The 13,218-nt window shown below is 39.7% G+C and overlaps 1 protein-coding gene across 2 annotated transcripts in view; it reads right to left on the bottom strand.

Moving 5' to 3' along the window:
• The window catches only part of pde4a (phosphodiesterase 4A, cAMP-specific), an 80,310-nt gene that overhangs the window by 19,935 nt on the left and 47,157 nt on the right, over positions 1-13,218 (bottom strand). The window contains exons 5-6 of one of the 2 annotated variants that reach the window (XM_055189349.2): positions 11,690-11,739; positions 10,698-10,810 (exon numbers count right to left, since the gene is read on the bottom strand). In XM_055189349.2, coding sequence (XP_055045324.2) covers positions 10,698-10,810; positions 11,690-11,739 — 163 coding nt within the window. Of the gene's footprint in view, positions 1-4,212; positions 5,701-10,697; positions 10,811-11,689; positions 11,740-13,218 lie in introns of those variants that run through there. The other variant, XM_055189357.2, reaches the window with a different exon arrangement.

Raw genomic sequence — 13,218 nt, forward strand, 5'->3', positions numbered from 1 at the left:
GGAGATCGGCATTGATCGGAGCATCCCTAGTGTTTATGTAGAAACGCGTGTGCATTGGAAAAGAAAGATGCGTTTCAAAGTTAAGTTGAAGCTGATTGCTTTTTGTAAAGATGTCAAGATGATATAAAATTAAGCTGCTTTATGTGATGATGTTGATCCATATTTGACCATTATAATTGTTCTGGTTTGTAAATCCATTGTGACAAGATAAACAGAAAATATGCTGACACATTCAGACATCATTATTCATCCTACAAATCTCAACAATGGTGAAAATCGTCAAACAAATTCAGATAAAATGATCAACTGCAATGCATGCTGGGAGTCATAAATTAGTTTAGTACTATGATGATACCCAGCATGCATTGCAGCGTGAAGCTTTCTTTTGTTGATCGTCACCATTGATGACATTCATAGACCGATTTATGATGTCAGAGATAGATTCAGTAGTTTAGCCTTCTAAATGTGTTTTTATAATCCTCAAAATAGCAGACCTGACACTGTTTCCAACTAGTACTGTAATGTCCAGTTCTTACACATCTTTAACTGTATTTTACTAATATTATTTAGGAATATCTACAATTATTAAACTGCTTAATAACATTACATCTTTGTTTTCTTTGCAATAGCAGATGTATTTTAAAACACTGCTTCAACAGGCAAAGAAAACCTAAGATTAAAACACAAGAGTAAAGGGCCCAACTAAAGCAAACACTGATCACAATAATGGTGATTTGTTGACGTTTCAATATTTTTTCAATATTAATGGAGCAAACGTGATATTGAACATTGACAAAACAACGATTTTTAACATTGTTTCAATGGTTGCATGCTATCTGGGAGTCCAGCTACGAGTAACCCACAGCCAAAATAAACCTGAATTTGGTCACATTTTTGCCAAAATAACTTGAGATTTATGATCATGTAAGCAAAGTCAATAGTGATTAAAAGGTGTTCGGTTGCATTTATTTTATTTATTTTGTGGCATCTAATACATTTTCACTGATAGCCCAAATTTTGCCTTGTTTTAGCCTAGACTTCTGTGCTGTTTGGATGGCTATTAAACACAAAATTGCTTTCTGGAAACCTAAGGCCTGTATGTGTAACATTGTGTGATTAATGCAAAGGCCTGTCTTTAATTAAAATCTATTTAAGTGATAGCCATTGGGTAAAAAATCCATACAGTGGATATCTCTCCTCAAAATCTCGGCAAATCACAGCTTTAATGAAAAGGAGAAGCAATACCTTTTTAATAAAAACACTAGTTGTTTTTATTACACCAAATATTTGCCTCGAAGGAATAAAATTGTGCAACTTCAGCATATAACACAAATAACACAGCACGACTCCGGCAAGACCCCTGGTCTGTCCCACTGACTGGTCCTTCACACGTTACAATCTCCATGGAAACCAGCAGGTTTCCTTAGCAACTGCCTCCTCACGGTCCCTTCTGCAGCACGATGGGAGCGAGGCGATGGGTTGGGTGCCAATCTGAGAGAGTAGGCAGGTGTCTGTCTGTGACCTCCTCCAAGGTCAACACTCTCTGTATCACTCTCCATCTCTCCTCCATTCTGTCTTTATTTATCTATGAACGCCTGCTTTGTCTCTCCTCCTTTACACCTCATTCTCTCCGTATTCTGTTGCTGTACATCTTTAGGCATTATTTTCCATAGCTTGCACTTGTATTTTTCATTGTCTGCTATTCATTTTCTCCTGTGTATATATAACACAGGTATATGCAAATCATGCATCAAGTTGTAGTCAAATCATTCAGGATTACCACAATTCAGACACGCAGACATAATCTAGGGTATAGGATAAACATTTACATTTATGCATTTGGCAGACCCTTTATCCAAAGCAACTTACAGTGCATTACAAAGTATACATTTTATTATTATGCATGTTCCTGCACCGAACCAATGACCTAACGCAATACCACCGAGGTACATGGACATGTTTTACAGAGCTACCCTATGATGGGAAAAACAGCCCCTTTAAGTGTGTATATATCTTTAAAAAGATAGTTCACCCAAAAATAAAATTCTGTCAATTATTTATTCATCCACGTGTTGTTACAAACCTGGATTCATTTCTTTGTTCTGCCGAACACAAAGGAATATATTTTGGGCAGCGTTTGTAACCAAGCACCATTGACTTCCACAGTAGTTGTTTCCACAATGGAAGTCAATGGTGCTTCTGTTTCCTTCTTTATTAAAAAATCTTCCTTTTTGTTAGCAAAACAAAGAAATTTACACAGCTTTGTAACAAAACGAGGGTGAGTAAATGATGACAATTTTTTGGTTATGTCTATTAATCTGCACGCTGTAAACCTGAATAGGAACCATTGAGGTACGTATACGTACCTCACACAGTCATGAGTTTATATAAAGCTTAATTTACATAATTTTTCTCCCCTGTGCAAGCACGAATGACACACTGTACCAAATCTCTGTCCATACTGTGCTGAGTCATTATTAAAACATTCAGTGCCAACTGTTTGGAGCATGTATCCTCTGGAGGACCAGGCTGCTACCGGTTCACGTGGGAAAAAAATTCAGACCAAATGAATACAAATATGTGTTACTAGGAGACCATGATACTATCAGTTTCCTTTATTTACTATGACTGAGCTAGGAGGACGTGTCCATCAAAACTGCCAGTATAGCGTCAAACTTACTTACATTTAATTCATTCATATTTAATATGCATAATTGTACTAATTGTAAAAGATTGCAGTGATTAATATTAGATTTAATATTAGATTAGATGTCATATAACGATGAATTGGGGTGTGTTTTGCTAAACCTTATTTTATTAAAACCTTGTTTTGTTTGCATTTTAATAGAGGAAAGTCTATAGATCTATTAAGTATCATAAATAAAACATACAGTACTGTGCAAAAGTCTTAGGCCACCACCACCTTGTTGTTTTAGAAGTTTTAATGTCCATCCATATTTATTTTTCAATCTATTTTATTAAGATACAAACAGAAAATATAGCAAATATGTACTAAAAAATCTTTAGGCATCGTCTGTGTTTAGTGTGAACTCTCTTGGCACGAAACACACCTTTTTGTGCGTTTTTGAGCAGAATGAAGTAAAAATACTTATTTCTTTAAAATTAGAAATTAGGATTTAATTTTATTTAGGTTTAAGAGATCCTGCCGTTTCCTGCAATTGTTTAAGTGGAAGGGGAGTTTACCCTAAAAACTTGACACATCAGTTTACATTTTTATACAGTTTTTAATACTACATACACATTTCCTGTATTTTCTGGATGTATTCTATTAAAGAGACTGAGAAACAATTATATATGATCACTATAACATTGCAAAAACAACAAATCTAATTCGGGCATGATGGCCCAAGACGTTTGCACAGTACTGTATGTCATTTAACCATTTAGTATAACCAAATATACACTCTCAGAAAAAAGTGTACAAAAGTTTTTTGTGTGGTACCTTTTCAAAATGTACACTTTTGTACCTAAAAGGTGCATATTGGTACCTCAATATTTTACATATTTTTACCTAAATGGTACATATTAGGACTTCTTTAAAAAATACTAAAACGTCCCAGTGACAACTTTTGTACCTTTTTTTCCGACAGTGTAACCACAAAGAGTATCTTATTCCACATCATTGGCTTAATGGAGTTAAAAACACAAACTGGACACAAACAGGAGAGAATGACACTGCCGCATATTAACATCAATGTCAAACATCTCATACAACAGCATATACTTCCAGTGGGATTCTTTGCAACAGAGAGCTGGTCCTACCCTACCAAACATTGGCCAGATGCAAACTGTTTATAGTCAGGTGTAAGGGAAGGGGAATAGTGAGTTGGAGGCGTCCTTTGATACAAGCACACTGTTTAGGTTCCCTGTTAAATGCACCTTTCAGCACCAAAACAACATGAACCAAGTGCTACAGCAGCAGCCATTTTCTTTATGTCTCACTTTAAGTGACACAGTGATCAAAGTTAAAAGCGCAGGTTGAAAAATACACTTCGAGATATAAGAATCTGGCAGCAACGATCTGCCCCGTATCTCACAACACATATAATCTTATCCAAAAGTATTACGGCTCATTCACCTCAAAAACTTTTTTCTCTGTCCCACTTGAAGCAAAGGTAAAGCAAACCTTCCTATTTTTAAGTGTCTGGTTATAACAATTCAGTGACACCTTTCTGTTTATGGGCGCCCTACCTGGTCCCACCAGCCAATGAGCCAGGGTTTGGAGCAGGTCTCACAGAACAGATCCATGAAGGGGGTCCGACGTTCGGTGGCCTGACCACCCCCATCCAGCTCTTCATCTGCGGCTGCCCCGAGCTCCAGCTCTGACCCTCTCCTCCCCTGCAGTGGGCTGTAGCTGGAGGAGTGGGCCAGCCGGTAGCGTCCGGGCACAGGTGAGGGGCAAGAAGAGGGTGACGGGTCAATGGCCTCCACCACGCCCATGCTGAAAGTGACGGACGGCCCGGGCCGTTGGCAGAGGCAGGAGGCGCAGAAGTGCACGGGGGCAGAAGCGCGGCGGGCACCCCAGCGACATGTGGGCGTAGTCAGGGCGTGGGCAGATAGGCCGCAGCCTAGCAGGCCGGGACGCTCCAGAGTGACGGCTGCCCCCAAGAGGAGGGGAGCAAGCTGGGGCGAAAGTCCAGCGTCAAGCGCTCGCGAAAGCTGTCTCTCTACATGCAGCAAGTGGTACCAGAACCAGGCCCTCCTGAAAACCAGGTAGTGTCCCCCGTGAACGGCCCGCCAGGAGCCGCCCAAATCCACAGGCCGAGGGGACTACATCTCATCCCAGCAGCTGAGTAGAGCGGACCCCAATCCAGCTGGAGGGGGAGAAGGCGGCGAGACAAAGATGGAGAGACGGAGCGAGGGGGCCGTCTGAAGGGCACAGAGAGGATGCAGTGGGAATGAGGACAGAGAAAACACCAGAGGAAAGATGGACGGCTAACACAAGAAACGCATGTGACAGAGACTGAGGGATGACAGGACAACAACAACAACAACAATCAGACAGGCAACAGCAGGAGGAAATGATGGACGACAGAGACAGAGATGCCAAAGAGAGAGGGCCCGCAGGCAAAAGTCAAACTACAATAGAGCGGTGGTCTGGAAAAACATCCTCTTTTCTCCGTATCCCTGCGTCGACACCCCTCCCCCACCGCAGAGCTCCAGGACCGGGGCCCAGCGTTCCCAACGAGTTGTCAGTCCATGTAACACAATGCTAGTCCCGTCAGCGCGGTGCAGCACTCTACTGACGTGTAATCCACACATAGACTCGGAGATGCAGCTCGGCTGATGCGTTGCCTTGTGCTCCGTCTCCCTGGATGCTGTAGACAAATCTCGCAAGCTAATCAGCCGCTGTGGCAGGAGGCGCGTGCTTGGGTGTGTGTGCATGTACGCACGCTCTGAGTGCGCATGTGCAGCAGGCAGCATGTATGAGTGTGGAAAAATGGAGAACCGTCTGGGTTTGTGTATATATATTAACAGGGAAAAGGAGGGGGTTTGTGCATTCACACTAATCTGTGCATGTGTGAGTGTTTATGTGTGTCATCTGCCTCAGCGTACAAGCAAGCGCTGCCTGTCTGTGTCAGCACAGAAATAAGTCACTTGTTATTAAGCACAGTCTGAAACAAAAGCATTACATGCTTATGGTGACCACCATAAGAAAATTACACATCCACAGTATTTGCTTGCAGGATAAAAAAACGCACCGTCTCTTTAAAAAGAGAAGCTTTCCAAGACAGCAACCGATTTTTCATTGGCTAGTGTCTAAATCACATGCTTTATGGCCACATTGAAGAGCCAATGGTTAAACCAGCACGCTAGACCTTGCTGCAGCTCGATAGCAACGAAGGTTACAGCAGAAACACCAGCATCAGGACCAAACTGCAACCCCCCTCCCTGCTTTATGTCCTCATCCACAAACACTCTCCTTTTCCAATCCGTCCTCTTTCTACACCTCCTGTAGCAGTGCAGTGTCTATACGACATTCAGAGATGCACACAAGTGATGTTGCATTCAAGATGATAAAATATACTTTGAAATGTCACTTGGCAAACTGGTACACACAATCCACTGAAGAATGATTGTTTAAATAGTTAAAAATGACAATATTACTGGCAACTGTTTGCCAGTAACTTACTGTAGATTTCATTTTATGTTTTTTACTGGCAACAGTTTGTGTAAAGTTAAATGAACAATAAACATTAACAAGTCTTTATCTTTACAGAATAAAGCAGCCTCATGCAAAGCATTCTGGGAACCAAAATCTGAAGGAAAAAAACTGAAAAAAGTTCATGAGGATATCTGTTTCCCAGAATGCTTTGCATGATGCTGTTATTTTAGTTTTAATTTTGAAAGACAAAGACTTGTTAATGTTTAATGTTAATTTAACTTGAACAAAATGTTTCCAATAAATAACATAAATTTAGACATTGCTTGCTATCTTCTGTTGTTAGGGCATTTTAAGTGAAAAAAAAGTGTAAAAAAAAAACACATGTTTGGCTTTGAATAAAGTATAGCCAATTTATTTCTCTAGCATTTGCATTATGAATGCATTGTGGTCATATGCTAGGGTGACCGTACGAGCCAATCTACCCAGATGCATCCTGCCCAGGATTTCGGGCCTCTGGAGGACGCGTTGTTCATATGTTATCGAGGTTTATCTTTTCAGGTTCTATTTCAGAAAAGCAACTGTTACATTTCAAGGTAAGAATGACACTACAATGATTTTATGTCTAAAGACAGTGTTCTTCAACCCCGGTCCCCAAGGACCCCCCTCAAGAAAGCCCTATATGTTTACTTTTTTAAAACAGTGGTTCTCAAACTTTTTCAGCGTGCGGCCCCCTTTGTGTATGGTGCATTCTTTCGCGGCCCCCCCAAAGAAAATTTATGACAAAAAAACAGTTCTAAAACTTTTGAACTTTTTTAATTAAACAAAACATTAAATTATACAAAGTAGTGCTGCCTTATTTTTTAGGTTTAAAGGTTCTCTAAGCGAATTCACGCGTTTTAGACCATAAAACATTTTTTGTTACATACAGCAAATATCTCCTCACTATCTGCTTGCTTCCTGTCCGCTGATCAAACTGTAAAAAAACGCGATCTCTCTAGACAGCCCAGCCTCCACAAACTGCAATAATAACAAACGGGCCAAACCTACACCAGAAACCATAACAGTGTTCTAACCAATAAACGCCAAGAAGGATTTGGGGGTTGGGTTTGGGCGCGTTCATGAAAGCACGGAAGAGAGGGGGAAGGGGAGGAGTTAACTACGCTCAGTTTGTTTGAAAACACATTTCAAAAATCAACACACAGATTCGCTTAGAGAACCTTTAATTTCACAGAATTCATGATAAATTAATGTATTTTATAAAATGTCATAAAACTGGGGACCCCCTGGCACCATATCGCGGCCCCCCTGGGGGCCCCGGACCCCAGTTTGAGAACTACTGATTTAAAACACCTGAACCATCTCATCAGCCTCCTTCCAGAATGTCTCCCTAACTAGCTAATGATTTAAATCAGGTGTGTTAAAGGCGGAGTCCATGATGTTTGAAAGCCAATGTTGATATTTTAAATCACCTAAACAAACACGCCTCTAACCCAATAGAATCTGGACCTTCTGTTGATAGACCCGCCCCACACATACGCAACCCGGCATTTGATTTGATTTGATTGGCTATAGGTGTGTTTTGGTAGTCGGCCCGTCTCCTTTTCCAACGCGTTTTTCAAACATCGTGGACTCCGCCTTTAACTAAGGAGACATCTAAAACATTCTGGAAGGGGGTCCTCAAGGACCAGGGTTGAAGAACACTGTCTTAAGAGAAATAAATGTTAATTTTATTATGTTTTTAGCTAAAATGTTAAAACCTCAATGACATATGGGGTCGACAAACAAGTTACAGAAGACATACCTAAAATCAGGACACGTCTGGGAAAAATGGCACGTGTAGTCACCCTATCATATGCCTTTTAGTATGAACATAAAATTTAAGTGGTCACAACTGGAAAAATGTCCAGAAAATGTCCACATGCATTCTTTGGGAATAAACTTTATTACATTATTACTTATTAATGAGCCGTTTTTATCTGCATACACCACAGGTCTCCTTACATGGAAGTCGCCGTCATGTTTCTACAGTAGCCCGAAATGACCCGAATCACTTTTTACCCGAACCCGACGGGCTTTTAAAGGTCACGTTCTTCCTGATCCCATTTTTTAAACTTTAGTAAGTGTGTAATGTTGCTGTTAGAGCATTTAACATACCTGCAAAATTATAAAGCTCAAAGTTCACTGCCAGGCGATATATTTTCTTTAACAGAATTCCCCTATCAAAGCCTACAGCGAACGGCCGGTTTGGACTACAGCCCTCTATTTCTCAATTGAATGACGTCAATAAAACAGTTTTTTGACTAAACTCCGCCCACATGAATACATCAGTCACCAGCTAAGCTCAAACGGCTCTGGCTAAACTAAGCTGCTGTCGAATCACAACACACTAAACAAACTACACAATCAGAACTCATTACGTATTTCTGAAGGAGGGACTTCATAGAACAAGGAAGACGTTAGGCCGTTTTAGAACAGTGAAAATAGCAGTATACAGATAAGTAAACTGTGTGAAAAATACTGCGTTTTTTACACGTGAAACATTAAAGCCTAGTTTACACCAGCCGCGGTAGAGGCGGCAAGCGCGGGTGATTTACATGTTAAGTCAATGCAAAGACGCGACTACACGCGGAATATTATCCTGAGGCGCGGTAAGCATGGCACGAATGACGGGGAACATGCGGAAGGCGTGGCGCAGATGGCGTGTTCCGTGTGAATTAAGCGTTGCCACGGGAAACGCGTGAGTGGAAAAATCTGAACTTCCGCAGATTTCTGCGCCGCGTTAACCAATCAGGACCTTGCTGTAGTAGTGACATGATTACAGGATGACACTGGCTGAGTCTCAGCGGAGTCGCAGAAGCCCCTCCCATGATGCGAATTTCTGCGTGAATTTCTCGAATTACTAGAATTTCACACGCGGCTTTCACACGTGAATAAAGCGAGTGAACTCAAATGTTCAAGCGTCCAACTACGCGCAAAAAGCGAGTTTTTGCTACCTCTACCACGGCTGGTGTAAACGCAACATAACACATGTTATATTGCGCAGTGTAAACACAATCAACGTTTCATAAACACAGAAAGAACAGGACCTTTAAAAAAAGACCCAACCCAAGACAAACCCGATAAAATTAGACCCGCGTCCGACCCGCATCTGACCCGGTCAAGTGGTTTACTGGACTTAAATCTAAACAGCACCGACATATGTCCAGTCTGCAGGCCCACATGCACCCGTCGGACAGAAAGAAACCCTGATGACCTCACAACCAATATGGCCCGATGCTCCATTTATTTTTTTATCTGATGACAACACCAAGGTAATCGCTTACAGTGTGTATTCAAAATTGATTGACAGATCTGGCTATACAAAAATTATCGATGCACACACGCAAGCTAGTACGGGTCTTCTCGGGTCCGTTCGGCAAAAACACATTCATTTTAAATTACCAGAGGCCGCTAATATTATACCTGAAGCACACATACACTTTTAGACCCCCTCGGGTCGGACTTCAGGTTTTCAGATCTAAGTGGACCCGTGAAGACCTCTACCTCAGACGATGACTTGTTTATCCTGTGGCTGCTACCGTAGCTTCTCGATGTGTTTTGAATTTAAGGTTGGTTGCAATTTTGCCTACATACTGTACCATTACACATGCAGAAAGTACAGACTGATCTCACAGAAAGTCATGTTATAGTCATGAAAAATTTTATTAATTTATTCGTGCCCATGGCACGAAATTCTGCTTTTTTCATGCCTTGAGCACTAATTTCTTTAAATCGTTTTTTGGGTCCATTGCATGACTTTCTTTTACGTGGCATTTTATGAATAGTTTTCTCATCTTTTTTCTATTTTCTTACCATTGTCGCTTGGGGTTGGGGTTAGATTCACTTTCTATTACATTTTTAGACATCCTAACCCAAACCCCAACTAATTTTAAAAGCTGATAAAAAACATGTAGAAACCAATACATAAAAGTACATCCCAACCGCAAGCGACAATGATTGAAAAATAGGGAAAAACAATGAGAAAACAACACACAAAATGACACGAGAAAGAAAGCCGTGCCACGGACACAAAAAACTATTTCCAGAAATTTGTGCAAGTGACACGAAAAAGACATTTGTGTTCAAGGCACGAAAAATGCTGAATTTCGTGCCATGGACATGAATAAATTACTTAAATTTTTCGTGACTATAACACAACTTTTCGTGAGATCATGTTGGTCAGTACGCATTCCGGTCCACATAGAATTGACACGTCGCTACATTTTTGGAGAGATACGTGTCAGGCTACACATAGTAGCTATGTGAAGGTGACGCAGAACTATAAATCAGGCTTCATGAAGCAAATGAACAAATTGCAAGTGATTGTAGTTTCCCACAATTGTGACCAACTTTTTAGAAACTTTCCTTCAGAAAAGGCTGTCTCATAGGCTATCCAGAAAGTAAAACACATGTGCACTTGACAAGATAAAAGTTTAGAATTGAATGTGTTATCATCAGGTGTAAACAGGGTCAGAGAAAGTGAAAATGAATCGGGCAGCACAGATTCAACAGTAAATGATTTAAGAAACACCTTGTTGGAGGCCATCTCGCTAACAGAGCGGTGAGTCTGAATGGTCTCCAGCTGGTCCAAACACCAATCCAGTTCCTCCAGAGTCTCCACGGCCAGCTGCTGGTATGTCTCATCTACACGGGACAAAAGACAGCCATCAACACCTCATCACGACAGCATCATCATATTCACCTGATCTAACACCCACTATGGGGTGCAATGGCAACTTTCATTGCGAACAGTGGGGATGTGGTTCATGGGCAGGAAGACACAAGAAAGCCCTGAGTGATGTCTTGACAGAGAAACTTCCAAGTATGAATATTTCAAGAGCTTCATGCGGAGAGATCAAATGCCTCATAAATAATAGATTTCACCTTGCTAGAATAAATAATCATATTTTCTTAATCCCAAAAATTACCTACTTGACATAAAAAAGATGACATGACTGTCATGAACTCGGCATCATACTTATTCAAAGTGTGACAATGAAGCAGAAGTGGTCAATTCATCCAATAATGACAACTTCTACATAACTGTGAGAACTACTACTGTATATAAATCATGCAAGAGGTGGGAACATCTGGATGGGAGACCACGCAATCTTCTGCTGAATCTGTATCTGAAATGTAAACATATGGTCTAACATCTATAGATCATTAAAACGTGCCAATGAGCAGACGGCATGCAGATTTCAAGCTACTGAATTTTCTGTTTGCCAAATATTTTATTTCAACACGGAGCTGGATAAAAAACCCTTGTGCAATCCATTCGGTATTAGCTTTTCTCATGCAAACTATGTGCTGATGGCTGTTTTTGGCTGCTTAAAAATCTGTTAAGCGTTCAGTCCCTGAAGTCCATATGGCTCCACTATTGCTGTAATGCTTTTTTTACTGGCAACAGTGCCTTTAACAGGAAGTGTGTGCATAGATGTGAGAGACACTGTGTGGGAGAGCGGTAGTGTGGGAGATGGAGCTCACCAGTGACTGAGTTACAGTACAGTACAGTAAACATACCTGAGAGCGTTGCTGGGGGAACGGTGGGTTGGCTTGTCACTGGCGACCTCCTGTGGACAAAAAGACAATTACATCAGCAGTAGTGGTGAAGGTCGCCCTCTTCTGGTGTTAAACTGATCAGCATGGGAGCCTCACTGAGGGCTCCACTTATTATAAACTGAAGCAATGTTGATGTTCACATAAAATAACAGAATTTGAACTATTTTTACTTCACTTAAGCACATTATTCAATTATATGTACTTGTGCAGAGTATTTCTCTTTTGAAAACTACATTTTAAAGCATAATATGCTCCTGTAAGTCTCAGTGGTAGAGCATTGCAGCAGCTCAGAGGGTTCAAATCCGCAGAAACACACATACGGATAAAAAATGTGTACCTTGTAATGAACTGTAAGTTGCTTTGGATAAACGCATCTGACAGATGTGTAAATGTAAGTGTGTAATAGGCTTTCATTCTTTATTTTTCCACTATACATTACATAATTAATGTCATCGAATACGTTTTATTTATTACTTAAAATTATTGATTACATAAAAAATGTAGTACTTTTTTACTTCCACTCAAGATTTTTATTATAATTAGTAAAAATTGACATGTAGTGAAGTAAAAGTTTTCCAAAGAAAAATATTATGATAAAGTACAGATACTTGAGAAATCTACTTCAGTAAAATACTTTTTAAAAATGCTATTCAACTTATCCATGTCACATAAGATTAATATTAATTTAATAGTAAAATTATTCTTGAGGTATAAATTTGTTGTGGACGTGATGAAGAGTTTTGTTTTAAGTTTTATTTACATTTTGTTGAACAGACAATTTTATACATTTATTTTACTTTATAAAACAATGTCTTAATGAAAGTCTAAGAATGCAAACATATTTTTGAAGATACACTCCTAACTCTTTTACCACTAGCATTTTTTTTAATTGCCAGCCAGCGCCAGCATTTTTTTATTTATACAAAAGTTTAATGCCTTCCAGAAAGTTTTCTTCTATAAATATATAAACATATAATATATCAAATAAAAGAACAGAGCCTTGGCTTTCAAACAAAAAAAAACCTGTTTAATCCTATCTTCATTTGTTCTCTTTTTATCAAAATTTTGAGCCAAAAGCTGAGATAATTGCATTTTTGTAAAGGGTTTTTATATAGAGATCAGATTCATAATGACAATTAAAACATACACAAAGGTTTTTCTGTTTTTGAATCAGTGGATGCTTCAGTGTTTTATAAGTTGGGCAAGAGAGCCACCTAGTGGATAAAAGCGGAAATATGGATTACCGTAAAAACACGTAAAAAAAGCGTTTTCTCTTAATTGACGAGATAACTCGTCAATGGTGTGGAAAGAGTTAATATAAAGTTGAAAAAATATTAAAATTTTCGCTTAAAAGCACCTGTATTTTTAAAGGGGAAATTTCATAAGACTTTTTCAAATGTAAAATAAATCTTTTGTGTCCCCAGAATACATATGTGAAGTTTTAGCTCAAAATACCATATAGATAATTTATTATAACATGTTAAAATTGC

The sequence above is a fragment of the Misgurnus anguillicaudatus genome, chromosome 19 (assembly GCF_027580225.2).
Source record: "Misgurnus anguillicaudatus chromosome 19, ASM2758022v2, whole genome shotgun sequence".
NCBI lineage: Eukaryota > Metazoa > Chordata > Actinopteri > Cypriniformes > Cobitidae > Misgurnus > Misgurnus anguillicaudatus.